At 39.6% G+C, this 26,752-nt stretch overlaps 3 protein-coding genes across 4 annotated transcripts in view; all 3 read left to right on the top strand.

Moving 5' to 3' along the window:
* The first annotated feature begins 381 nt into the window (after positions 1 to 381).
* LOC107186539 (mycosubtilin synthase subunit C) lies at positions 382 to 8,803 on the top strand. Its single transcript, XM_015574432.1, has 12 exons — positions 382 to 511; positions 1,465 to 1,740; positions 2,889 to 3,044; positions 3,450 to 3,676; positions 3,998 to 4,060; positions 4,140 to 4,350; positions 4,734 to 4,901; positions 5,313 to 5,509; positions 5,781 to 5,976; positions 6,549 to 6,909; positions 7,433 to 7,883; positions 8,629 to 8,803. Exons 1-12 carry the CDS (start codon positions 382 to 384, stop codon positions 8,767 to 8,769), a joined length of 2,577 nt encoding a protein of 858 aa, XP_015429918.1. The 3' UTR covers positions 8,770 to 8,803.
* A 3,604-nt stretch (positions 8,804 to 12,407) lies between these two features.
* Positions 12,408 to 14,972, top strand: LOC107186563 (conserved oligomeric Golgi complex subunit 6). The gene is made up of 9 exons (XM_015574458.1): positions 12,408 to 12,551; positions 12,636 to 12,910; positions 12,999 to 13,143; positions 13,216 to 13,427; positions 13,510 to 13,733; positions 13,799 to 14,190; positions 14,265 to 14,426; positions 14,485 to 14,646; positions 14,720 to 14,972. The coding sequence occupies exons 1-9, from the start codon at positions 12,474 to 12,476 to the stop codon at positions 14,951 to 14,953; spliced, it is 1,884 nt and encodes a 627-aa protein (XP_015429944.1). The 5' UTR covers positions 12,408 to 12,473; the 3' UTR covers positions 14,954 to 14,972.
* Positions 14,973 to 15,629: 657 nt separating this feature from the next.
* Positions 15,630 to 26,752, top strand: part of LOC107186637 (serine/threonine-protein kinase N) — a 41,325-nt gene continuing 30,202 nt past the window's right edge. For both annotated transcript variants that reach the window (XM_015574542.1, XM_015574540.1), the window contains exons 1-3: positions 15,630 to 15,860; positions 22,759 to 22,887; positions 25,501 to 25,702. In XM_015574542.1, the coding sequence (XP_015430028.1) occupies positions 15,837 to 15,860; positions 22,759 to 22,887; positions 25,501 to 25,702 (355 nt within the window). In that variant the 5' untranslated portion in view covers positions 15,630 to 15,836. The remainder of the gene's footprint in view (positions 15,861 to 22,758; positions 22,888 to 25,500; positions 25,703 to 26,752) is intronic.

Genomic DNA, 26,752 nt, shown 5'->3' with positions numbered 1-26,752 from the left:
TCTCCAACTTTTATTTCTTGTAAACTGCTCTGATACCAAAAATAATCAGATCCTCCTAAATAAGATAAATTAATTTGTAGAGGAGAAACTGACAAATTTACAGAAAACATAGTTTTACAGGACAGCGTTCCGAAGTTGACGTGTATTTACCTCTTCATACGTCGTCAGGCTTTTGAAAATTGAAATTTACTGTCTTCCACTCATCAGAAATCGTTGCAATCGCCCTTGAAATGTTCAGGGAGGCTACCACTTTTATTGAAAACCAAAAATCGATTTTTTACTGATCCTTGATCGATCGAACGAGAGCGAAAGCGCGGGGTATTGTGTAAGGGTTGCTCGGGAAGGCAACTCTGTCGAGTGACGTTGAAAATTCTTGCAGAGATGGGCAGCATTCTGCAGCAGTCGGTCTTAAAAGGCCGACTGATCGATGGAAACAAGAAGGATCTGCTTCATACATTATTCAGAGAGGCGGCGGCCAATTATACCAATCAGCTGGCGATCTACTATAAAGGTACTGTCATTGGTGCGATCAGTGCGAGGGCAAAAAAAGAGCAAAAGGAATGGATTCCTGCCGCGAAAAAAACGTTGGAACGCGAAGAAGTCAATTAACATTTAATTCTCTGTTAGACACTCTATTAATAACGGCTAGCACAGTTACGTTTCCTCTTTTTTTTCATATCTCGACACACGTTACAGCAAATCATCGATGAATGTCCGAAGGCTTATCGGCACTGGGTGGTCCTCAGATGTAACGCTGACGTTTTAATGAGGTTCAGCACAATAATAGATCTTGAAATTTAGAAGGCAATTAAAATTAAATAAAATTAAAATTCCGACAAATACTGTCTACGTTTAATATCTAACTTTTGTCCGTAAAGAATCTGTTGTTTCACTGATGTGACGTAGATCTCTATGGTTTTGGTTGAGAAATTCAAGTATTCTCTCTGAAAATAAATAAAAAAGGAAAAAAAATTTTTGTAACAAGATACAATATATACAGGGTATCCCAATTATTGATAGTACACCCGGGGAGGGGGTGATTCTACATGAGAAAATAAGTCGAAAATATGGAATAAAATTGTTCCATTTCAGACTTCGTTCTCCAAGAAAATTGACTAACACGTCTGTTCAGTATTCACTGCATTCCGTTTCTACTTACTATCACGACGAATACACGCGAGACAAATGAATCTTCAAATTCGATTTACCCGAAAACTAAGCCTCAGATGCGAAAATTTTATTCTACATTTTCAACTTATTTTCTCATGTAGAATCACCCCCTCCGCAGTTATACAATCAATATTGGGACTCCCTGTATATGAGTCTCATAATTTTGTAATAACGATTTAAGGGTCTGGGCGTTAAAGGATAAATGTTCAGTGCCGAGGAGCCTTCGAGCATTTATCAAGGATTCACTGTATTCCATTTTTTACCGTTCGTCTGTTACCGATTCGATCATTGCAGACGATCACGGGGAAGAGTACACGTTGTCTTACGGCGAACTAAACGATCTGACCGATGGGATCGCGAGGGTGCTGAGAAAATTACAGAAACCTGAGAACTCGTCCGGGTCTATTGTCGCAGTATGCATGAAACCGTCTCATCGACTTCCGATTGTGTTGCTGGCGATCGTCAAAGCTGGCATGGCGTACTTGCCCCTGGACGCGGAATTCCCCATGACGAGAATCAAACACGTTTTACAAGAGGCCAGGCCTTTCGTGGTGGTGACGGAAGAAGGAGGTAAAACGATACATACTCATTCTCTCTCTTTTTCTTTCTTTTCGTTTTTTACGCCACTCGTTTATTCGGCGATTCATGAACCGGTTTCCATGTTGGTTGCTGCTTGTCGGAACGGTTGATTTCCCAGGCGTTTGACGAGCTCGCTGTCAATATTTATATAGTCAGTGATGCATGGATAAACGGGAGGTATTTCATAATTCATTCATTAAATGAATCAGTTCTGTATGGTCGAGCAGAGGTTCACTTTTACGGAAGACCATTTCATTTTATTAAGACAGTTTCGTTTCTTGGCCTTGTCTGGTGTACGATGGTATCATTCTACTGTGGACGTTGGAATACTTGTTGAGAAGGTGATATACCCTTATGTGGTTAAGTAGTGATTTAAAGTAATTTTATTTGTACCTTGATGTATTGTTATTTTGTTTCGAAGGGCGATACTTTCATTTCTAGAGCTATACAAAGTAGATAACATAGGAGTGTGAAGTTTTTTGTTTTGACAATGGTAGACAATATTCAATCATTTTTGTTTATTTCAATAATTTCATTTTCTCGTTCTTATATATAATGTTTATTCACTGGCGTATCCATTCTATTCAGTTTTATGACGCGCTACTCGGACGGGAATCGAAAAAAAATACCATTCGAGTCGTAAAAATATTAAGGCCGATCCGCAAGAAAGTAAACTAACTGCGCGCACAGGTGAGCCAGATTCGCTGGGTTCTCGTAACGATTCCAGGAGTAAACGGAAGGTCCTTGACGGTCATGCAAATGGGCGTCGTTTAAGGTCGACCAAAGAACCTCAACGGCTCGTGATTTTCCCGGAATAACTTCCTGAATGCTTGGCGACGATCGCTCAATCGACAGCTAGCCGGTCGTGTAGCCCGTGAAACTCCGACGTTGAAAATTCGTGATTTTGTGAGGGACGAATCGAAGTTTCGGAATCTTTAATCCTTTAACGCCCAGTGTTCGATATTTCCAATATCGATATTTTCGACTTCAAAATAGCAAAATGCAACATATGTATCAGTCTCGTAATTTTTTAAATAACGATTTAAGGGTCTGGACGTTAAAGGGTTAATCAATACCGTTTGAATCACCGAGTAGAAAGTGAGCTCTCAGCGTTCTCTATTCGAATCGATATGTTCCAGCTGATCCCTCGATTTACGATGGAACTGCGACAACCACTTACGAGCAGCTGGTGGAGAGAGCTATGCACGAGAAGAAGGACGATCTCGAGCGGCAGGAGAGCCCCGAGCAGCTTGCGATCGTTCTGTACACTTCCGGCAGCACGGGCACACCGAAAGGTCGGTAAAAAAATAGTCTCGGTACTTTTTATCGATTTTATATACCCTTGCTCCTCTACAATCATCTTCAACTCTTTTATACATGGTGGCTTCATCTAAAATTCATTCTTGTGGGAGAAACAGAGATTAATTCTTCTTAGAAACTGTTCTGACCAATTAAACTAATACGATTTACTTCGTTTCCTAATTCCTATAACCGAAACAAAGATGGCCGCCGTGCTCCACCGGTTAAAAAATGGCGTCACTATCTCTGAAAGACTTAAGGAGGACAGTTTGTTCTGAGACCCTTCTTAATGGATGGAAATGTAGAAGAAAATTTTAAAACTACTTTAATGATCAGTACTAAAAGAACTTCTTTTGTTATTAGAATTCTCTTTAAGTAATGACAGTTTTTATCACTTGAAGGAGTGCTTCTGCCACACGCGACAGTGTTGAATCGACTGCAGTGGCAGTGGCGGGAGTTGCCTTACGCGGCTGACGAAAGGCACTGTGTGTTTAAAACGTCACTGACGTTCGTCGACAGTGTGTCCGAAATTTGGGGACCTCTTTTGCAAGGACGTACCATAGTTGTTATACCCAAACACGTTACCAAGGACCCGGAGAAATTCGTGCAAGTGTTGGACAAGCACAAGGTTGGACCTAAAAGCACGAAATATTAGATGTACAAATTCATTCGTGACTTTCTGTCTATAGATTTTTTATTTATTTACAAAAAAATTACCAAACTACAGTCTAGTTTTGAAAATATTCCCCATCATTTTCTACACATTTACATCATTTCTCGGGCAGTTGGCGAATGAACAATATTTTGTTCAACTTCTCTTGAGAAAATGATGGCAGTTTTGAGTCAACAATTAATTGTGGGGGCTACAAATAAAATTGTACACCTAATAGATTTTTTATTTGAATTTCTCTATTTTGAGAACCATGTAAACGTGTTTTTGTCGTTTCAGATACAGCGACTGGTGCTGGTGCCCTCCCTATTACACTCTATGCTTATGTACTTGAGTTTAAGAGTAGGTTATTAATTACACTTCATAGATAAAAGATCCTATTAGAATTGAAAATTCACTTTGACTTATCGTCATGCCTCAGGACAAGGAAAATGTGCTGCAATCCCTGAGGCTTTGGGTATGCTCCGGTGAAACGTTGCCGGTTGCGTTGGCCGAACAATTTTTCACCACTTTCGGTGATGGTGCCAAGATCCTGGCGAACTTTTATGGGAGCACAGAGATCATGGGCGACGTCACGTATTATCTTCTGGACAATCGTAACCAACTCCAGGCGACGGAGAAAGTTCCCATAGGTGAATTAAATTCAGTACTTTGGAACACTATCGGCAATAGATTATGGATTTTATACGTGAAAAATATAACGAAATAATTAATAATACATTTATATTATTCCTCCGTTCGATGAAATTATTGATCGAGAATTTCCAGGTTTGAATCTGAAGGATCACTGGTAAAATTAAAATAAAATGGAGTTAAACCTTGTTTTAAAATTTGTTAATTTAGAGTAGATGATATAGCTTCTAGTTTCTGTACGAGACTGTGAAACAATCTAAAATTGTGAAGGAAAATCGTGATTGTTGACTTGAAAGTTGAGTTAGAAATTCCTTGCACTCGAATCAGATAATTTGTCGTGTTACACGTTCCACAGATCTAACGTTAAGCGTGTTAATTATAGGAAAACCGTTAGATAACTGTATCATCTACATCGTGAACAAGGAAATGCGACTGGTCCCGCAAGGTGAAGTCGGGGAACTAATGGTAGCTGGAAGGAATCTCGCGGCGGGATACATTCGCGACAACGACTCCCGAAAATTCCTGGACAATCCCCACGCCATCGATCCAGGTACCGACGTTGCCTTCAAACAACAATTTTAACGTTTAAATAAAAAAAGCAACCGTTTATTCCAAATCGCTCGATACTCGAAATTCGCGGTGCAACTGAAGCTACGTATCCAATTAAATCGGAGACCTAATTCGTCTGAACATTATAATAATAATAATAATATTTATTTTCACGGGACAAAGCCCATTAATTTACAGAAATATTGCATTAAATGGTATATATTTATTGTACATTAATTGTATAATATTGTACCACTGACGATAAATTCGATGATAAAAGTATCCTGAATTTCAATTGGACGATGTCAAAGCAACCTGGAAAAGTTTGCTTAAAACGATTAAATCGGTTTCTGTAACCGTGACAATTTGGGAAAAAGATCGACTGATCGTTCGTTACTTGTTCCACGAGCAGGATACTCGAGGATTTACCGTACGGGCGATTACGCCAGGATATCGAAAGGTGTGGTCGTGTACGAGGGACGCGTGGATTCGCAGATAAAGGTCCGAGGACACCGTGTCGATCTTGCGGAAGTGGAGAAGGCGGTCGTCAAAACGCCGGATGTCGACAGTGTGGTCGTTCTTTGTTATAAACCTGGAGAACTGTCTCAGGTACGAACGTATTAAGTGGATTTATTCTAATGCGTTTAGGGTTAAATAATGAACGTACGAATTGGCGACTTAAAAAACTAAATTCATTTAGGACAATTTAGAATTTTCAATCATTAGAAGTCCCATCATAATGAGGTTCCATTTTTGGTGCCATTGAATTTATTGCCTCATTATGTCATTACTGTTAACTAGTGTGCCCATTTTCAATACTAAATTTATCTATAAATTCAAAATAGAAATTAATGAAGACTTTGGTAAATTGATTTTTTAGGCATTGATCGCATTCGTCACCACTGTGAACGGTTCATCCACTTGCGCGGAGAAAATTGAGTCATTCCTACAAGCTACATTACCTCTGTACATGTTACCACAAATATTCATAGTGGACAAGATACCACTCCTGACTAACGGAAAGACGGATCGGCAGACATTGCTGAAGCAATATGAATCTTCCAGCCTGAACGGTGGTCAGTATATTGTTGTCGCATACTCGGTATTCAGACAGTATATGAATGATGTTTTACAAACAGGAAAACTAAGCAAGAATGTATCGAGCATTTTTACACTAATGTTAGAAGTTTCTTAACCCTTTTAGACCTGAATAAAACAATATTTAATTACACATCTTAACTCAGTAGACTGTTCAGATGATATTTTGTTGGGCCTCTTACCACTTGGTAAAATTATTTCAAGTACTGAAATAAAAGTAAAATTGAATGTTCATTTGACATAAAATAAAGGGAGGAGGCCTTTCCAGTACACCACATTTTCCCCCAGCGGAAGCCGAGCTTGCACGTCAGTGTACCTAAGGCTTTGTATGAAATTGTAAAAAATCTCACGTACACAAATGTAACCACTAGGTCTGGAAGGGTTAATATTTAAACTCTACTAATTAAAAGCTTTCTCATAGTTTAAACGTTAATTGTTAACCCAACACTCTGAATTTAATTTTTTACTTGCCATATTTCTCGCTGAAAAAGGAAACTCCCAGTCAAGTGAAATTAGTCTAATGATCGTTTCGATGTCCGATCCTACACAGAAAGCGACGTGTGCATGAACTGCGACTATACAGGCGTGGCGGAGAAGGATCTCGAAAAAGCGAGAGTCCTGTTTCCCACAGTGGCGTCGGTGATTGGCCGCGGTGGACGAGCGAACGTGACGATAGGTGCGAATTTCTACGAGCTGGGAGGCAACTCCTTGAACTCGATCTACACGGTCACGAAGCTGAGGGATCAGGGTTACGAGATAGGGATCACGGAGTTCCTCACGGCGGCGAGTCTCGCGGTGGTGCTCGACCGGATGAGGACCAGCTCGGAGGAGCCGCCGATCGAGAAGAATCTGAACGAGGATGAGCACTACTACGAGATGCTGAACAACTCCCACAAAGAGGATGCGATCGAGTACGTGTGGATTTTTCACTTGGACCGTGTACACGTCGATTTTACAGTGCATCGAGCGTAATTTTCTTTTAAGGGTTTTTTTTTTTATGTCATGGGCCACGTATTTGACCCGTTTTTGATGAAAAGTGGGAAATAGTTTCTATACCTCAAAATATGTAACAAGACTAACAACGTTCTACTTATTCGCTTGTAACCAGAAAACCAGAAAAATATTAAATCGTTTTTAATTCTCCATATATCGGTAAAGATAAAATTTTCAGAAAAGAATTTCTTTGAAAATAATTCTTTTTTTAAATTCTTTCCTATCGATATATGGACAACGATTTAAAATTTATCTAGACTGTTTTGCGATGTCTTTTATAGTTTACGAGTTAAAAGCGAAGAAGTAGAAGGAACGTTTCGAGTAAAAAGGGTGGTTTCTCCCTTAAAGTCTGAAAGTAGCACCAACTAAATAGGCTAAATTCTTAGATTGTAAGCTTTTTAGAATCTCGAGCATAACGTACCATTCTGTTTTCTGTAATAGAATCATCACGGAAAGTTTCTACAGTAAGGCGGACCTGGAACAATGGCTGATGCCGGACATATCGAGGAACGATTATCGTATAATGATGGAACTCCTCTGGGAGCCATTAGTCGAGAAAAATCTCAGTTTCGTTGTAAAATCGTCGTTGGACGGCAAAACGATCGGTGTGGGTCTGAACTTCGATCTATGGGACGAGCCCGAGTTAATACTCGACTCGAAGTTAACGATCGTATTCGATTTCCTGGAATACTTGGAGGCGCCGATACGTGAACGGAAATTGCCAAAAGGAAAGGGTCAGATCATCCATAACTTTATGATGTCCACGAACGGCGACCTAAATCCGGCCGAAAATGTGATCATAATGAAGGAAATGGAGGAGTATTGCTTACAGCTGGCCAAAAGAAAAGAATACGCTGGGATCTTCACCACAAACACCAGTCCTCTGACGCAGGTAATATTCCTTCATAATTTTCTTTTTGATTTATTTAAATGTTTCAGAGAATATCGTGTACTTTAATGATCTGATTTATTAACTCATCAATAGAACGAAAAAGAATGTCAGGTTTCAAAAATATTAAGCATTAAGTAATTATCAAAGAAAATTCTAAAGGAGAAGTAGTTCGAGGTTACACAATATTTTCTAGGGTATCTTAATATCTTGGATAATACTTTTTATTTATTAAACCGCGTTTAAAATAGTAGAAAGTTACTTGGATACATTTTTCACTATGAAATCTCTCGCAACAAGGTTATAAAGATAATCGCCGCCCCTTTCGCTATATCTCTTCCTGAATAAACCGCTAGAGCAACGCTTACCTGTAACCGCTCTGGTTATTCTTAGTGTTATGTCAGGCATCCTCGAACCTTCCAATCTAGCCCAGCAATTGCTAACATAAACTTCTTAAGTAAAATGTCGGAGATTGTTGGTGTAGCAATCTAACTTCAAAATCCTCTTTGAAATTCCTGTCGCAGAATGTTGCATGCATAGTGATTCTCCTTCTTTACATCGAAAATTCAACGTACAGAAATGTTCTTTCTAATATTTTATCGTATATATAATTATAAACATTAATTTATAAAAAAATGCATTTTTTATTGCATTGCGGATAAGGTAATTTTATTTCTGTAACTTCTCTATTTCATCTTCGAGGGAAAAGATGAATTTGATCGTTAACATTGTTTTCTGTATGTCGCAGCAACTCGGGATGGATGTGTTTGGGTATGAAACGATGCTAACATATCAAGTGAATAAATATAACGCCCCCGATGGCACGAAACCCTTTGGAAAAGCACCGGACAGTCAACTGGCAATTTGCTCGTTGAAAATGATCAACTAATGCTCATTGAAACATACCGGAAGCATTAGCCGTGTGCGACGTTCGTGGCCGCGATTTGTCCTGGTCTATCATAACAGTTGAATTAGACGTAGTGTCCACGTTATAATACGACGTAGGGACGATATATCAATAAGTTAATTTATTGATCTAAAAAGCATTGTGTCATGACATCGTGTAGAGTGTAGTGAATAGAATCTCGCACGTTGATCGTGTCTTGAATTCAATTGTCTCGTGTTTCAGCGTGATTGTTATCGTTGGACTGTGGATTTTATGCATTTAAAACTTTTATTTAACAATATGACACACAGGAAGTTATTAATGGAAAAAAAGTACATTCTTGGGTAATTTATGCTTTCATTAATTAGTCTACAAAAATATGAATTTGCATAAATATTCGTAATCTGATTATTGTTCACCATTATTTGTTTTCATTCGTCGTGTCGCATTATGTTAATGTGAGTAAGAAGAATTGTAAATACTTTTGTACATAGAAATCGTATAAGATAGTCGAGTATTTTTTTTTTCCTCCTTTAGTCAAAACTACTCGGTCTCTTCTAGAGTTTGCGGCGAAAAAACATTTGTGAATGATGTGAACGTGAGATAAGAGTTCTTGGCAATATTGTGATTTGAAAGTACAAGGAATATGACTTAATAGATTAATTTATTTGAAATACGAACAGATTTGTTGCTGAATTAATAAAATAGAATACAGACGAAATAAATTTTATTTTATTATAGATAATTGAACAACGATCATGCATTAATAATTATAAGAAACTATTAGTTATTTCATTTAATGTTCTATGATTGAAATTCCAGTATCCCAGCCGATCCTGTATCAGGTCTATGATTACGTTATGGTTTGGAAAATTACAATTTTAGTAAATAACTATATTAATGACAGTGGTTTTAATAAATCAAAAAAAGAATAGTACGTCGCGACAAAATCTCCAGGCCACTAGCTAATTAATACCTAATTTCTGTCGTTGGATGACACAACTGTCACTTTCGAGCACACCATTACAAATATTAATTTAATAACGTAACAAGCAGTAATTTCTCTTCAATGGTATCAATACAGGAGACTTCAGTGAACAATTTACGTAAAGACATAATTACAAGAACATTGATAAAATCACATTTGTTTGCAACGATTGCCACTGTATCTCGTCATGCGTACCCCGTTCAGTTCACTTTGGACAACTCTTTCAATGCTATGCTGACAGCTTTCGTCTTGACAGAGCATTCAATTTGTAGCTAAAAGAACGTAGATTAATCCCCTGTCATTAATAATTAAAATAAACAACCAGAACATTGTTAAAATCGCATTTAATCGCGGAATACCACTATTTTTTTGACTGGTGGCGCCACCCGTGGCAATACGCTCAAACTGTTAACTAAATTATACCGACAGGTGAGTGAAAATTCCTAGTGATGAAAAAATGCGAATATCTCAGTGATTAAACACTCAACATGAACGCCGTTAGTCTCAAAACACTCCTGAGGACTTAATGCATCGACCCAATACTGCAAAACCCCAGAATTAGTAACATTATTTATGACTGTATTAACGCTGCCCTTGTGGAGCGGCAACCGTCCTTGCCAGGTCTCGATCACCTTTGCATCGCTGAATGGGCATCATTTTTCTTGGTCAAGCATTAGATTCGAAATTTAAACAACGTAGATTAGTACTTTCTAACGGATGGGAACCAGTAATTACAAGAACATTGATAAAATCACAATTGTTTGTAACGATCGCCACTGTATCTCGTCATGCGTACCCCGCTTAGTTCACTTTGGACAACTCTTCCAACGTTATGCTGACAGGCACCGTCTTGACCAAGCATTCAGTTTGAAGCTAAAAGAACGTAGATTAATCCCCTGTCATTAATAATTACAATAAACGACCAGAACATTGTTAAAATCGCATTTAATTGCGGAATACCACTATTTTTTTTACCGGTGGCGCCACCCGCGGCAATTCGCTCAAACTGTTAGCTAAATTATACCGACAGGTGAGTGAAAATTCCTACTGATGGAAAAATGCAAATATCTCAGTAATTAAGCACTCAAAGTTAAGGTTCCTAGTCTTAAATTATTCCTCACAATTCAATGCGTCGACCGAATGCAGCAGAACCTTATAATTAGACAAATTGTTTCTACTAGTGTTGGTATGTACAATACCTCATTGACGGAAATAATTCTTGCGATTATGGAATTCCGAGGTATTGAGTCGATGCACGGGATCGTCAGGAGTACTTTGAGACCAACGGCGTTCATTTTGAGCGTTTAATTACTGAGATATTTGCATTTTTCCATCATTAGGAGTTTTCACTCACCTGTCGGTATAATTTAGCTAATAGTTTGAGCGAATTGCCGCGGGTGGCGCCACCGGTCAAAAAAATAGTGGTATTCCGCAATTAAATGCGATTTTAACAATGTTCGGGTCATTTATTGTAATTATTAATGAGAGGGGATTAATCTACGTTCTTTTAGCTTCAAACTGAATGCTTGGTCAAGACGGTACCTGTCAGCATAACGTTGGAAGAGTTGTCCAAAGTGAACTAAGCGGGGTACGCATGACGAGATACAGTGGCGATCGTTACAAACAATTGTGATTTTATCAATGTTCTTGTAATTACTGGTTCCTAGCCGTTAGAAAGTACTAATCTACGTTCTTTAAACATCGAGTTTAATGCGTGACGAGGAAAACTGATGCCCATTCAGTGTTGCAAAGGCGATCGAGACCTGGCAATGAGGGTTGTCGTTCCGTGAGGGTCAACGTTAACACAGTCATAAATAATTTTACTAATTCTGAGGTTTTGCAGTATTGAATCCATGCATTAAGTACTCAGAAATAATTTGGAACTAGCGGTGTTCATTTTGAGTGCTTAATTACTGAGATATTCGCATTTTTCTATCATTAGGAATTTTCACTCACTTGTCGGTATGATTTGGCTAACAGTTTGAGCGAATTGCCGCGGGTGGCTCCACCGGTCAAAAAAATAGTGGTATTCCGCGATTAAATGCGATTTTAACAATGTTCGGGTCGTTTATTGTTATTATTAATGCCAGTGGATTAATCTACGTTCTTTAAGCTACACGTCGAGTGCTTGGTCAAGACGAATGCTGACCATATCACACTGTGAGATCTGTTCAAATATGAAGTAAACGAGGAGTAGTTGACGGGACCCAGTGACAGCAGTTGCAAACATTTATGTATGATTTTAACAATGTTCTTCTGACTACTGTTTCTCGAGCAATAAATTTGATTAAGCTACGTTTTTTAAACTTCAAATCTTGTGCTTGGTGAAGATGACAGCTGTCCGTATATATGTGTTCTGTGCATATATAATAACCTGCGCGGGCTTATGGTAGAGATGAATTCGGCACTAGAAAGAGAGGACAGTCACTGGAGTAACTTTCTTCTCTTTCTAATGGGGCTGTTGGTGGGGGTTCTACTACGGCTGTAGTGGAGACATTTTACATGCGTGCAGCATTCCTCTGCGATGGGCGAGTAAGAGAGGAGTTACTCCTGCACTACTTCTGTCCTTCGGTCTCGCTACATCATGTCATATACCAAGATATACTATAGTCAACTATAGTTTGTCATTGCTGGTCATTAGTGTCTGATACGTGACAGTTTCTATAATAAATAGGTTATGTTCCCGAATGACGGACGGTGAGAAAGCCACGTATATAAAATGAATGAAAAAAGTACTAACACCGCCTTGGTTCGACGAGTAAATAAGTTACTCGAATCAAGAGTTGAACATGATAAGGTATTTGTGTTTTGCCAGTATAGTAGTTGAATACAAAAGATGGGGTGATTAGACATTTTGGTTTAAAATATTAATTTATTTTAGGATACACTTGAGGCTTTAAAGGAATTGTCCACGTTCTTTACGGAGAACACGTTAAATGCTCGCCGAAATTTACGCAGCAAAATAGAAAGGCGAAGTCTAGCTATAAACGAAGAATTTCTCTCTGCTTTTAGAGAAGTTAAAGCTTCTTTGGACGATATATATCAAGACGTTTTAGCTATGAACACAACTGTACAATGTATGACAAACCGTTTACAAACTACTAAAACCCAAACATCCCAGCTCATTGAAGAAACAACAAAACTTCAAAGTAAAAGGTATATTTAAGTAGTGAATTGAATTGTCTGCTCCAAATTAATCTTCGTATGGAACAAGTATTGTAAAATATTATACTATTGCTTTCAGTCAAACTCTGTCTATGCAACAAGAAGTTGCAAATGCATTTAGTAAAAATTTTCAATTGAACCAGTCTGAATTAGCCATTTTACATGGATCCACCAGGGAATCACCTATTACAGAAGATTTTTTTTCTGTAGTTAATCGTGTTCAGGTAAGCAACAAGAATGAGTACAATGTATCTATAATTATTTTCAAAACTCTTTATACATTTTTTAAATTACAGGAGATCCATAGTAGTTGCAGAATACTAATGCAGTCAGGGTACCAAACATTGGGTTTGGATATTATGCAAAGAATGACACTATTACAGGAAGCAGCCCTTGAAAGATTGTATAGGTGGACACAGAATCAGTGTAAAAATATTGAAAATGAGCGCTTAGCACCACTGCTAGTTAAAGCAATGAATAAATTGCAAGACAGGCCAGTTTTATTTAAGTATGTCTCTAATATAGTAATATAGTTCAACACACTGTAAACCTATGTTTGTGAATCATCTTCTCCTTGTACTTTTTTTTAGATATATCTTAGATGAATATTGTGCAGCAAGAAGAACAGCATTAGTAGGATCTTTCATAGATGCATTAACATTGGGAGAGGGGTATGGTGGGACACCAAATCCTATTGAAATGCATGCAAATGATCCTAAGAGATATGTTGGTGATATGCTTGCTTGGTTGCATCAGGCTATCCCTGTTGAAAAGGAAAATATTTTAACTTTGGTAAAAGGCTGTGATAAAACAGGTAAGAATCAAACAACTGTAATTTTCTCTTTATTTGTCCTAATTTATTCTACATTGACGTTTTAGATGTATCTGATCAGATTAAACAATCTTTAAGTAATATCACAGAGGGTCTTTGTCATCCTTTAAAGTCAAGAATAGAACATGTTGTCGCTATGGATGGACCAGCCACAGTATTATATTCAGTTACAACTCTTCTCAGATTTTACCGTGCCATAATTCAGCAAGTAATACCAGATAGTACCTTGGATTCAACATTAGCAGACTTGTTAATACTCAGTGAGAAAAGTTTTCTTAGTAGACTGCAGAGAGAAACACGGATTGCACTTGGTGAACGTGCAGAGCCCCCGGGAACTGATTTAGTACCGGCTCCATCCGTTTCGAGATTATTAGCTCTTCTTAATGAAATACTCTCTGTAGCAAGCATTGCAGAAGATAGAGAGAAGGACATGTTACAAGTTTGTATTATGAAAGCATTGAATTACATTATGATGTCCAGTGTGGATTAAATCATGCTTAAAATTATTTACAGATAGTATCATGTATTATTGATCCACTTCTGCAAGAAGTGAATGAAACTGCATCAAGATTACCTACAGTAGACATGGCTGTGTATCTACTGAATTGTATGCATCAAATACAGTCTACTTTAGCATTGTACGAATACATGGACCAAAGACTAGAAAGATTACAGGTAATGGATACATTTTAAAGTGAAAATTTCATGTATAATAAATTATTGTACATTTCAGGCCCAATCTGACGCACAAATTGACACTCTCGCATCAGAACAAGCTAGTTCTTTAGTAGCACATTTGAATCTTGGTTCAATCTACACAATTTTACAAGGCCATGATCAAGGCCCATTATCTTCTGTTCCTGGCATGGATCCCTTGAGTGTAAAAGAATTTACAGTCAGTTTCTACTGTCTAAATACTAAATAAGAAATATTGATAAATGTTTTCAACACATTCTAATATTTTGTAGAACAAGCTGGAAACTTTCTTAGTGATGCCAGATGTACTATTACTACCACAAATAAGTCTGTTACAAAGCAACAATCATCGTTTAATAACACAGAAACGATCTTTCGAAGTAATTGGTGCTACTTACAAGCAACTGTATGAAGCCTGTCATAATCCAAAAAATTTATATCAGAATCCAAATGGACTCTTCTCAAGGACACCAGAAGATCTTTTACGAATACTACTTTCCGAATGAATGTACAATAAAAAAGCTAGCAATGTATTAATGTATAAAATCAGACATGTAAATAGATAATTGTAAAATAATTTTTAATAAATTCGTAATTTTGATCTCCCGTATCGAGTGGCTCGCGAGCATCAAAGCACATTAGGTAACTCTCATGAAATATTTCAACAATTCCAAGCGTTCAACTCCCGCACAAATTCGAACTTTAGAAGAGCTCGCAAGTTCTTCTGGGTTCGTACCGATTCGAATTTCCTTGAATGACTGCGGATTCATCGGTGCGTATAGCAACCGATGATTTCGCAACGAGGATGCAATAAATTGCGCCCACCGTAAGGCTAATTCGACAAGGTAATGTCACCTTCCCATTTGGGAGCATTCTTTGTTATTTTCGCAAGGTATGAGTGTTGCCGCGCGAAAGCTGCCCGTTTTCTGGCCCCATCGGAACCGGCCAATCAACGATGGCCGATTCATCGAGGGTCGTAAAAGCGACACGAGCGACACCGTGAACACGCACCTTCAGCGGCGTGCGGTGCAGACAGAGTGCGCGCGCGTTTGGGCCACGATTGGCCGGGCAGTCGGCATTCGCCGTCAGTCTTCAGTCTGGTGCGGTGGAATGCGCTCGTGTCTGTCGTTTGGTTCGCGAGCCGCGCGTCTTTCATTCATACTCTGTAGTAGTAACCTCAGTGTTGTATCGTATCCAAAGAGATTTTCACGGGGGGAACGTCTCTTGGAACCGGACGATCGCAGAGATACATGAAATGTGGACACTGGTAGCCGATCGGTCGGTGGAGCGTACTATACGCGTGTAAACACACAATGGACATGGTCGTCGTCCCATGCACAAAGGACGGATAGAAAGCAGTGAGTGAGTGAGTGGAGTATAGTGTCCAAGATGGCGGAATCAAGCTATTATCAGGTGAGTCGCAGGTCCATCCACGCTCTCTTTACGAACTGGTGCGCGCGTTGGTCGCCGCCCGACCGATCATTCCAGCCGCCATAATAAAAGATCACCGCGGTCGTGATTCAACCGATCTATCTCCTTCCTTCCATTCTTTCTCGGCCGTTCCTTTCCTCGACGACGCGTCTCGCACTTGTCCTTCCCCCGATCTCCGGGACGGTGTTCTCTCAAAGACGTTCGGGTGATTCCTTAAGTGTGATCCTGACTCCAACGCTCCGAGCCCCCCGGTCTACGTTAAACGAGGCGCGACGGGTTCCGTGCACCTGACGTCTGTCTAGATTCGTTTAATGTACTCCTGAGAACTTTCCAAACAGCCCCCCGGTAGCACCTGTTTCTGTCGGCAAGTGGTATTTCATGACGTTACGGGAATAGTCGCACGGCAGCGTTTGTCAGAAGCATAGCCGAGCAACGGGCTGAGAATCATTCTGACAGGAGCCTGACCGTGTGTAGTTCCATTACACAGCGCTGACTTAACCTTAAGCTTGGAGAGGGGGACTCGGCGAATCCACCGGTTAGGAAATAATAAAAATATAGTATTTGACGAATATCTTTCGAAGATATTATATACTGCCGCGTATGTCTTTAAGTTTGGTATCTACGAATCACTTTTGGTCTTGACTGAGTGAGGATGTTACGAAAATCGGCAACAGTGGTTATGAGTGAAATCACTGGCAATTACACAGTCATAGCTGTGACATTGAAAAAGTGGTAATAGAAAGTAGCAGTGAGGATGGTAGCAAAGAATAATGATATTTTTCGAATTAGCGATAGTAGTGTCAGACGAAGATTGTTGTTTGGAATACTCAGGAGTGAAAATAATCAGAAATATAATAAAAACATTTTTACTGCCAACTTGGGCAGAGGACTCATTACGTCGGCAATAAAATAGCGAAAAAAATTCGTTATTCTTGGTATATTTGTTTTTAGAGAATGTTTTCCAAACAAAAATATATAGAACTTTGGTGGATTCAAGGAGTTCCTCTCTTCGTCTTTGACGAGATTCGTCCAGACTTTAAAAGTTAACGCATCGCTGCGATTACATCAATGCATCGATGATCACCGGTTTATATCTTATACTTTCATGTTTAAACAGAAAAAAATCGTTTATCAGTCGAGGTTTCGGGCCATTTCCATTATTTCATATTCATTAAATACTAGAGGTATAATTTTTGTGTCTGATTTCCAATAGATTCTGACGTATTTACCGTCACACGATAATATGACACACAAAATGGCTCTGTTCACGGATCGCGTTAATTGCCACAGATGGTCACCGGTGACCGACGTCATTAAAAAATCCTTCGGTATCTGAACAGTACATTTACAATCATGGACACATATTCCGTAGCCGAGTAGCGATTCAAATAACGTTTGTACAAGTTTGTATATTTAGCAAAGCCTTGAAACAGACGTTTCAAGTTTTCGATCCGAAGTAAAAATTTCGACGGATACCGCTGGTTAGCGCAGTTCCACGATCGTCATCGTACCGCGCCTGATTGTCCCGACTTCGTGGAGAGGGACATACACGCGCGGAGACTTTCGCAATTCGCCAGCGGATGCTTTGCACTGTGCGTAACCCAAAAATAAAATTGTACCACGTCGTCTGGTGGCCCCCCCGCGCGCGCACAGCGCGCTACTAATCCCAAGTTCTATTTTCTTACGGCGATTAATCATAACGGCCATAGTCGGGCTCCTATGATTAGAGGTTTTTGGGGAGCGTAAAGTTTCCATCGACGGTATCCCGTTCGTGCAAATGAAACGGGAGTACGTCATTAGAAGATCGCGTGTTTTAACAACGAACGTAACCTTTTATACTGTAATATACAGTCACGCGATAGAGTCCATTCAATTGCCTCGTGCTTTCCGTAACTATCGCGATATTACAAAAATATATTTCACGAAAGTTTGTTCTTAATAAAAGCGAACACGGGTCTTCTAAATCGACCAATAAAAAATGTGACTTTGCAGAACTGCTCGCAGTCCTACCGATCCATTTTGCATTGGAAGTATGTATAAAGAAAAAAAGGTCGTTTGAATGACTCGACGGTAACACCCGACATTATCGACCGGGACCACGGAACACTTCCGGCCCATGGGGAATTTCGATGGCTTTGTTTAATAGTAATGTAACGAGTGTTGACCTCTCCGGATTGTTATGCGTGGCACACATATTACGGAATGCATGGAAATAGCTTATGCGTCAGTATGTCAAACGCACGCGCACACATGGACGTATTTACACACACGATCATGGAGATCGGGCGTGCACGCGTTCGCTCGGGGTTCGTTGCTTCTTTAAATCGTTCCACCCACCACAAGGGGGACGTTTTATTGCCTGTTACGAAAACTTCTACGCCCGACGCAGCGACGTTCTTGGGTGTGTATGTATATGCGATACCTTAGGATATGGAGGAGCCTGGGTCGATCGGTTTTTCGGGTGAACGGTTGTTCCGAAGCACAGACGCGGGCCCATATGCAACTCTCTGCCAAGGAAAATAACGATAATTATACCGAGCGGCACGGATTTTGCCGAGGTATTCGGAACGGTGGGTGAATGGGATATTGAGTTTCGGGGAGACGAAGAATTTGGAAAATTGACGGTTTTAAAGGATAAAAAAAATACGTAGCTACGTACTTTCTCTTCCGAGGTGTGCCTCGAAGGATCACACTCATTTCTGAAATATGCATTTTCCTTGCTTCGTGATATTTAACGGTTTGCACGTGTTACACAAGACCGTTTAACGACCAGACGACTGTTGACTAATTCATGAGGATATTATAACGCCTTGACTTTGATATTGGAACTGACGAATAGAAGATTAGTGGTTTTCATGGGAATGGGACTTAACACCGTTATCGCAAGGGAAGAATCGAATTTTTATAGAGGTTGTTCAGGAAAGTAAGAATATAAGACAAATTAATTTCGATAATATCAAGTGTATTTCACCTGACTTTCCGATCACCCATTGGATTATTGTACAATTAATACCAGGAACTATCAAAGCAGTCAAAATAACTCATTAGTATTTCGTCATAACCATGATTAAAATGATACAGGAATGAACATTTTCTCAGATCGGTCACAATGTTTACTGCAATATCGAAGGTGAAGAAATTCGTTAATTCATAAATATGAATATTTTCGAAAGTTCTTCATGTTTATCGATCCAAATAGAAATAGATGATTGTTCACCTGTGATCGATAAGGCGTACAACCAGAGAGCTGGATGTATTAGTCATCGATGACCACCATCCATGGCTAACGTATCAATCGTTGTTAAGGATCGACGATCTACTTATAAGCATCGTGTATTTACGTATCAGTCGCGCGAATCACTGCACTGTTGTTCCGTACACGTCGTGCCAATGATTCATGCCACTTATATAACAGCATTTCCAAGTTCCAACCGGTAATAATTAACAGCTCCGCGGCGCTGCTATATTCATCGATCTGAATAATCGTTGGAATTCACCCAAAGGTGAAGCTTTCTCACCTGAAGGAAGTCGTTGAGAGTCGTTGTTATCGTAGCTCGCGATAAGAGATAAAGAGCATCGGCGAAGCCGTTTTCAGTCTTGCATGAATGGTCGAATTCGAGTGACGCGTGTACCGCGTATACATATAATTAGAATCTAGTCGTTCTATGGATGTTCAACAAGTGTCGATAAAAAAAAGGTGGCACAGTTGAGAAAGAAAAGCAGTGGTGTGCATTCGTGGATATCATTGGGAGGATAAAAAGCATTCGTAAAATCGTAGTTTTGCTGCAACAGGTGGTCGAGGAACGGCGCCCTAGTGATGAGCACCGAGTACGATCGCGGGCGTTATCGAACCTTAACGACTGCATGTAATTCGAATTCCACGAATTAGATAAATGTAGTCATTAACGATCGAGTTGCTATTGCATAGGCTTGTATGAGCTACAAATTAAATATTGTAGTGAGCTAAATTTAAATGGTGATAGTGTCGTATTCATTGATGTACTTATCATTGGGTTGTTATTGCATTCAGTAATCTGTGCAGTTAGTATTAAAGATTGTTCGAATGATTCGAACAAATTCGATATCGTTTGTTTTGTACATTTCTTACCTAATGGTCATTTATTGGTGTGCAGTTAATTACCGGTTGATTTACCTCATTCGTTTTTTTACCTGTATTAATTGAACGAAGTGAAATAAATCTTGGATAGATTATTTAATATTCGGGTACGCAATATTGAACTTGGTTCCATCACTAGAACGCCATATTCTATCGAAGTGCTGAAGGATACACTAGTTGGATCTGAATCGCGCTCGTTCGTTTCGATCCAACGATTCCAACGAGCGATCGAGACGTCCATGTGATTGTTCTTAAATTAGTGAAACGATCGATTTACGAGGGAACGCAAATTGCGCGGGTTCGTTATCGGCGGTGATTTCGATGCCAATGGGAATGGTGGTCGGATTTTCGCGCTGGAAAATGTAAATTCTTGTGCCCCCGGTAACCGGTAAGGAACGGAGGGATAAAGTTGGAATTCCGTGGTTGTTATTTATAACATCGTCGTGCCGCGAAGTTGAACAATGTCGTTTATTTCGGTGCACCAGATGAAAAAGAAGTCGAAATCGTGTGGTCACTTGCCCGCCATCACGGGCTGCAAACCCAGGCGTGTGTGGACCTGCATTTCACCGTGCGTGGTATGTTATAATAATAATAATTTATTGTAACGGATAGAACGTATTATAATAGAATTAAACTTAATCATAATTAACATTAAAAAGAACGAAGGGAATGTGCTTGAAAACGCTTTCCTTTTTCGGTCAGAATGATATCGTTCGATTCATGCATACTATCGAAAACAGTAGGTGGATTAATAGGTAGTCTATTGTTTTTTGCGAAAGTCTGTATTCGTTTCAAAATAATTCGAGTACCTTGTTCGTTAGTGTACACACGAAATTAAATTTCATTCGAGTTAAATATATTAATGTAGATATAAAAGTCACCGTATATGCCTCGAATGAAACTTAATTTCCTATATATGCTGCCGCCCAAAAGGTCTGCAATCGCTCCGTGTGTTAAGGGAGCTCGATATTTCCACACTAAACGACCCTGGATAATTAATATGCAGTTGAATCCCATTAAGGGTTAAAAATTCAGTATTTACAGGATATAAGTCACAATAAAAGGTGGGATGATTAAGGTAACCGATCGTCCGATCTTAATTGATCGCATAATTTTTTATCAAGGTTAACTAGGAGCGAGAACGATTCGAAATATCGATCGATTAACGGTATTACTAGCCCTGATAAAAAGTGTGCAGCGAGACGATACCCTCAGTGGAACGTTCTAAAATATCAATATTTTCTGCAGAGTTTTCTTTAATTATTATTACACGGTTTTATTTAGGTTGGGTCCTCTGTTTGTCTTCGTCAAATCTTGAAATCAATTTTTGACCCACTTCTACCGAACCGATTTTCATCGATTTACCGAACAATATTTCAGAAATTTGAGTCGATAGATTAAATAAAATTATAATTTCTGAACCCAAGAAATCTATTTTTGCCGGTAATAATAATGTTGTCAACGCATTCGTTTCAATACATATCTCACGAAACATTTGTTACAAAACCGCAAAACACTAAAAAGTGTAAAATAAAATTTATATAAAAAAAAGCCTTTTAAGTCGCACGGTTTTAAATATGTATATAAAAAAAATGACATAGAAAATAAAAACAGACATACAAAAAAGTATACTAAATAGTAAAAATTATTTTACTTTTTAGTGCATTCTTTTGTACATATTTTATTTTCTATTTAATTTTTTTTATGTACACATTTAAAACCGTGTAACTCGGAAAGTTTTTTTTATATATATTTTACACAATTGTTGCCTGCGAAACGTGTAGGAGACGCGACCCTGGTGTCTGTGTTTGTGTGTGTCTGTGTGTACATCCGTGCTACGCGCCAGACAATTTCCGGCGGCGCGCTAGCTACCGCTGCCACGTTCACCGGTGTGTTTTCCTTCGCAAATTTACAAGGTATCGGTTCTTCCCCGTGGTTCGCGGAAAAATGCAAACGTCGATGCTAATTTCGACCGGCCGCCGCGGTTGGAAATAGTGTCGAATGCGTGGGACGATGACACGGATTAAGAATTTACTGGGGGTGGTTCGAACCCATTAACAGTTCATTTAAATGTCACCGGTTGTTATAGAGGGTGTGACCGTGTAATTGATTGGTACATATAGTTGGTCAGGGAACGATTTCCGATGTGTTCGATCATTTGCTTTTTTTTTTACCGTTTTTTTTTATTGCAGAAGTTCTAATTCTGTTGTTCAGTGACAAAAGAAAAATGAACAATGCTTTGTATATTTTCATTCGAGGGTTTCAAAATTAGAGGAGGTTTCAGGTTGAGCTGTTCAAATGCAGTTTCGAAACATATACGTTACTTTTAATCCTCTCACTGTATCTTTCTGGTATCTTGTACAAAAATAATATATATCTTATCGTATGTTATTCCCTTAGTAATTTCTGAAAAATTTAGGTATTATGTATATAAACAGAAGCAAATGGCTGCCATTTAAAAGCGTTTTGCTCGAAATGCTGTCTTCAAAATGGGTACCAGAAATATTTAAACGACTACTGAACCAATCTAAGGAAATAACATGAGAAGATTTTTAATAAACAATAATTTTGCATACACAGAAGAATTTTCTAATTCCCTCTCTTATTTAACAGATCAAATGTGTGTAACCCCTTAATAAAACCTATAAATACGTACAAAAATCAGCAGTCCGGTTATTATTATCAGAAGCTTTATGTACACTTCGCAGGGATAAAGTCGAGCCGAAATTGGCGTCGAATAATCGAATTCGGGATCTGTTTCAGGGCGATTACATCAGGCACCCGGTTCTTTACGAACTGTCGAGCAAGTATGGAGTGGCTGGCAGTGACCAGGTGCCCTTGCCGGCTCGTCTCGACGAGCTCCGGGAGCACATACGCCGAGAAATACGCAAGGTATGTCGAGTTTCGCTTATCCTTCTCAGCCGTACGCCTCTTCTCCGAAGCTCTCCTTTTTTCTCTCTCCTACTCTTTCTCTCTGTTTCGTCGAGCCATCTTATATACACGGTAGCACCGATCGCACCAGTACACGATCCCTCGCGAGCGTACGAAAGAAACGAACCGGAGGGAGGAGAGAAGGAAGGAACAACCCTCCCCTCGTTTCCTTCGTGTCCTCTTGTGCTTCACAGTGTGTCCTATCCTCTTTCGTGGACGGAAAAGACGGAGGTGGAATCCAATATACCCCAGCTATGTGTCACAGACCACCGTAGATCCGTGGCGTGCCCGTTGAAAACCAACAGCGACACGATCCACGTGACTAATGGATCCAGGACAGAATTTATGGTCATTTCCGAGGGAGGAAAAGAAAACTCGTTAGAACCCTTGCCGAAATGAGATAAAGCTTGGCCTCCCGAGGCTAACCTTACGGTTCATTGATTTGATCTGGTGATTGGTAGGCTGTGAAAATTGATTAAGCTGTCAGAAGTATTTAAATTTCACCCCTTGCGCGAAATGATAATTTTAATCGTTTTTTTTTTTAATATTAGACGTACCGGTAAGTAATCCACTGTATGAGCCGTTCTGAGGTCAAAGTGACTAACTCCACCTTTTGAAGTTGTTTATTGTTACCGGAACACTTGATTCGTCCTTAACTTTGTATGTTTAACATGAAATTTCTTTGATCATTTTTGTGGACTGGATCACTTTGGCAAATGAACGTCTGATATTTCGTCAGATGCAATACTTATTTTCGAACGGATCAGAAGCTTATGGCTGTTTCAGTGATATTTCTCCTGGTTCTTCAATGTCCATCGGCAGTTTGAAAGAAGAAAGGGGTAGAAAATTGTATTAAATCGTACTATCAGTTTATTGATAAGAAATAATGGGTTACTTATTGGTATATCTAATAATTTTCGGGTATCACAATGCCAGAAACGAAGTGAAGGATACGCGATTGATGTGTAGACAGAAAGTCTCGAGGGTGGTCCCAGATATTATTAGCGTAGAAACAAGTTCCAGGTTCCCCTTTCCTTTCCTCTCGTTCGAGGAAAAAATTTCGAGAGCAAAATTTTCATCTAAACAAAAATTTCAAATAACGAATAAGAGATAAACAAATTTTATATTCAAACTGTCAAATAAAGATAAAGTATCTTTTATTCGAATCGTTATTTACATAATTTTTTTTTTCTAAATAATGCCCTACTCTGGTATAAAGGCCATTCTGCCCTGACGCCTTCCGGCATTATAGAATGCAATAATCTGAGCACGTTTGTTCGAAATCTCGTTAAAAACAGATGACACAGGATTGAAACCCTAGAAGTTAGGCTCTAATGAAGATTAAAGTATGGACTAATCAATAAAAAAAAATAACAACTGAAATACATTGACAAAATTTTGCATCCTGGACATTTCAAATTTCAACGCATTTATTTTTTCTCACCCTGTATTTATGACTCGAGTCAGTATTCTCGAACTCTTGGATCCTCCATCTAGATCACCAGGTATATCAGACGGTGTACCAGAAGTAACGAACCGCCTCGAAAAATATATTGTAGACGAAACAGTCCCCGAAGCAGGTCATCGTTTCATTAAACGTAGCCCGCAAATATTATTCACGGCTTCGCAGCCGTGATTAGAAGGTGCAACCGTGGGGCCCCCGTCAGGTGTGATTTCGCGGGGAGAAGTTATGGCAAATCTAATAGAGGATAATATAGGACGTAAAGGATAGGCAGAGAGAAAGAGAGAGGAGCGTTGGTATAATTTTACGTCTCATTTGCCTCGGGAGAGAGGAGTGGTTCACGACGTATGGCGAGACGGACGCGCTTAAACGATCGATAGATCCGATGTGATAATAATTGTGTTGCGTCTGAAATTCCGTGAAGCGAGATTCCGCTTCTGATTCGGGCCAGTCGACGCAGGTACGTAAATACACATTCGTTCTCGATGACTGGCGAAAACGATTCCTCTTCCGTTTTTATGATACATTGATGAGACAATGGACAAAAAGGTCTGATTGGTGGATCGTATATATCGTATCATTATTTTGAAGTCGAAAATATCGATATTAAACAAACCTATTTTTTTTTTTTTTTCATTTTTTTCCTTGCATTTATTTTTCGAAGGAATACTTGAATTTCTAAAAACGTGAAGATCTACTTCACATCAGGGAAACTACGGATCTCTGCTAACAAAAGTTATTTATCATCTGGCGACAGAATTGTACCGTTGTAACACTCGGCGTTAAAGGGTTAAATCGTTCCCGTATTCCCCCTTCAAGAATTCCCCCCCCCCCCCTTATTCAACGTAAATGACCAAACTGACGAACCAATTTTCCAAGCAATTTCTTTCCTGGAATCTGAAAGAGAAAAACACTTCCAGTAGCCTGTAAATGGATCATCCAAGCGGCCATGCTTGAAGGACGCGCGTGTATATGCAGATTCGACCGGTGGCCGAATAAAACACGCTGGGTGGGTGGTGTTGGGGGTGGGGAGGGAACGGTTAGTAGCTAGTAGAGAAAACTATTTGCAGCCGTGAAAACGAACCGAACCCGTTGTTCACTCTGTGTTGCAGGAGTTGAAAATAAAGGCAGGCGCCGAGAAGCTGAGGGAAGTCGCGACCGATCGTAAAGCGCTCTCGGACGTGGCGACGATCGTGAAAAAGGCGAACAGCAAGCTGAACGAGCTCCAGGCGGAGCTTCAGCAGCTCGAGAGTCAAATTATATTGACGCAGGGCCAGCCCCAGTCGCCCCAGCAAAATCACTCGAACGGTCAAGGTAAGGAGGCGAGAAGTCGCACGGCCGACAGAGAGATACCATCTTTGTAGTCGCGTTAACGCTGCATGCCATTGACCGAGAGGATAAGACCAGACACATACGTACACACATTACATATACACACGTACACACTTGTTGCCCCCCTCCTCCTGCCTGAACGGGTTTTATGTAATGCCGCCGTAGCCGCCGCGGTGTTAGACACTTTCGTACCGATCAATTATACTATGCTTGTGACCGTGCCCTGACCGAGGACCACGTTTGACCGTTAAACGAGTTCAAGGATTCTTTCAGCGATCGCGCGAAATCGGGAGATCGATGTACCCTCACGAGCAAACTCTGCTTCCGCTAGGGGAAATAACGATAATTCGTGTTATTGTTTCTGTTGGCGAGGTGTATGCCTTAACTGTTTATGTTTCCTGAAGAATTATTGTCACCTCGGGTAGAGCTGTGTGTAACTGATTTAATTTACCATTAGATCGTGTTAATTACGTAAGTGCTCTCCGGGGTACACAATGGTCCAGAATCAAAATTCAGCAGTTCAAGTGGTTAAACAAATTTCTTTAACCTCCCAAGAAACTCATATTAATTTATTATTAACCACGGGAGTATTGCTAATCTCAGTAAAAAACAATAGACAAAATTCTCTAAAAGTACAAATTTTCACGAAGATGTTGGGAACGCATAATTGGTAAAAAACCAAATATAAAATTGGTAAAAATATGTTGATTTACTTCTATTCGAGTAAAGTTTATAAGTTCCAATATTTTTAACTCCCCGAGCTGTATACCTATTGTATGAACTGCTAAGTTTTTATTCTGGACTACTGTGAAGTAGCTCGATCTAGTTCCACCGCCAATTTATTATTTTTCTTTTTACCTTCCCTCGTGAAGTCGACCGTTGCCCCCCACCACCCTCCATTTCGACATATCCATTAATGTTTCTGCCTATTCACGGGCAACTTATCGATAACGTCCGAGTAATGGTCGAGAGTACGTTCCGGTCTACGTTCCGTTCCTACCCACGGCTAACGACCGCCCTGTGTCGTTAACG

Source organism: Dufourea novaeangliae, unplaced genomic scaffold, assembly GCF_001272555.1.
Source record: "Dufourea novaeangliae isolate 0120121106 unplaced genomic scaffold, ASM127255v1 scaffold65, whole genome shotgun sequence".
Classification (NCBI taxonomy): Eukaryota; Metazoa; Arthropoda; class Insecta; order Hymenoptera; family Halictidae; genus Dufourea; species Dufourea novaeangliae.
The sequence above is the reverse complement of the archived record's forward strand: the minus strand, read 5'-3'. Positions and strand labels throughout refer to the sequence as shown.

Coding starts and splice junctions, on each gene's coding strand:
- LOC107186563 (XM_015574458.1), top strand. CDS start 12,474: ATGAATGAAAAAAGTACTAACACCGCCTTGGTTCGACGAGTAAATAAG. Junction 13,144..13,215: donor CTGTAGTTAATCGTGTTCAG/GTAAGCAACAAG, acceptor TTTAAATTACAG/GAGATCCATAGTAGTTGCAG. Junction 14,191..14,264: donor GAGAGAAGGACATGTTACAA/GTTTGTATTATG, acceptor AATTATTTACAG/ATAGTATCATGTATTATTGA.
- LOC107186539 (XM_015574432.1), top strand. CDS start 382: ATGGGCAGCATTCTGCAGCAGTCGGTCTTAAAAGGCCGACTGATCGAT. Junction 5,510..5,780: donor AACCTGGAGAACTGTCTCAG/GTACGAACGTAT, acceptor TTGATTTTTTAG/GCATTGATCGCATTCGTCAC. Junction 7,884..8,628: donor ACACCAGTCCTCTGACGCAG/GTAATATTCCTT, acceptor TGTATGTCGCAG/CAACTCGGGATGGATGTGTT.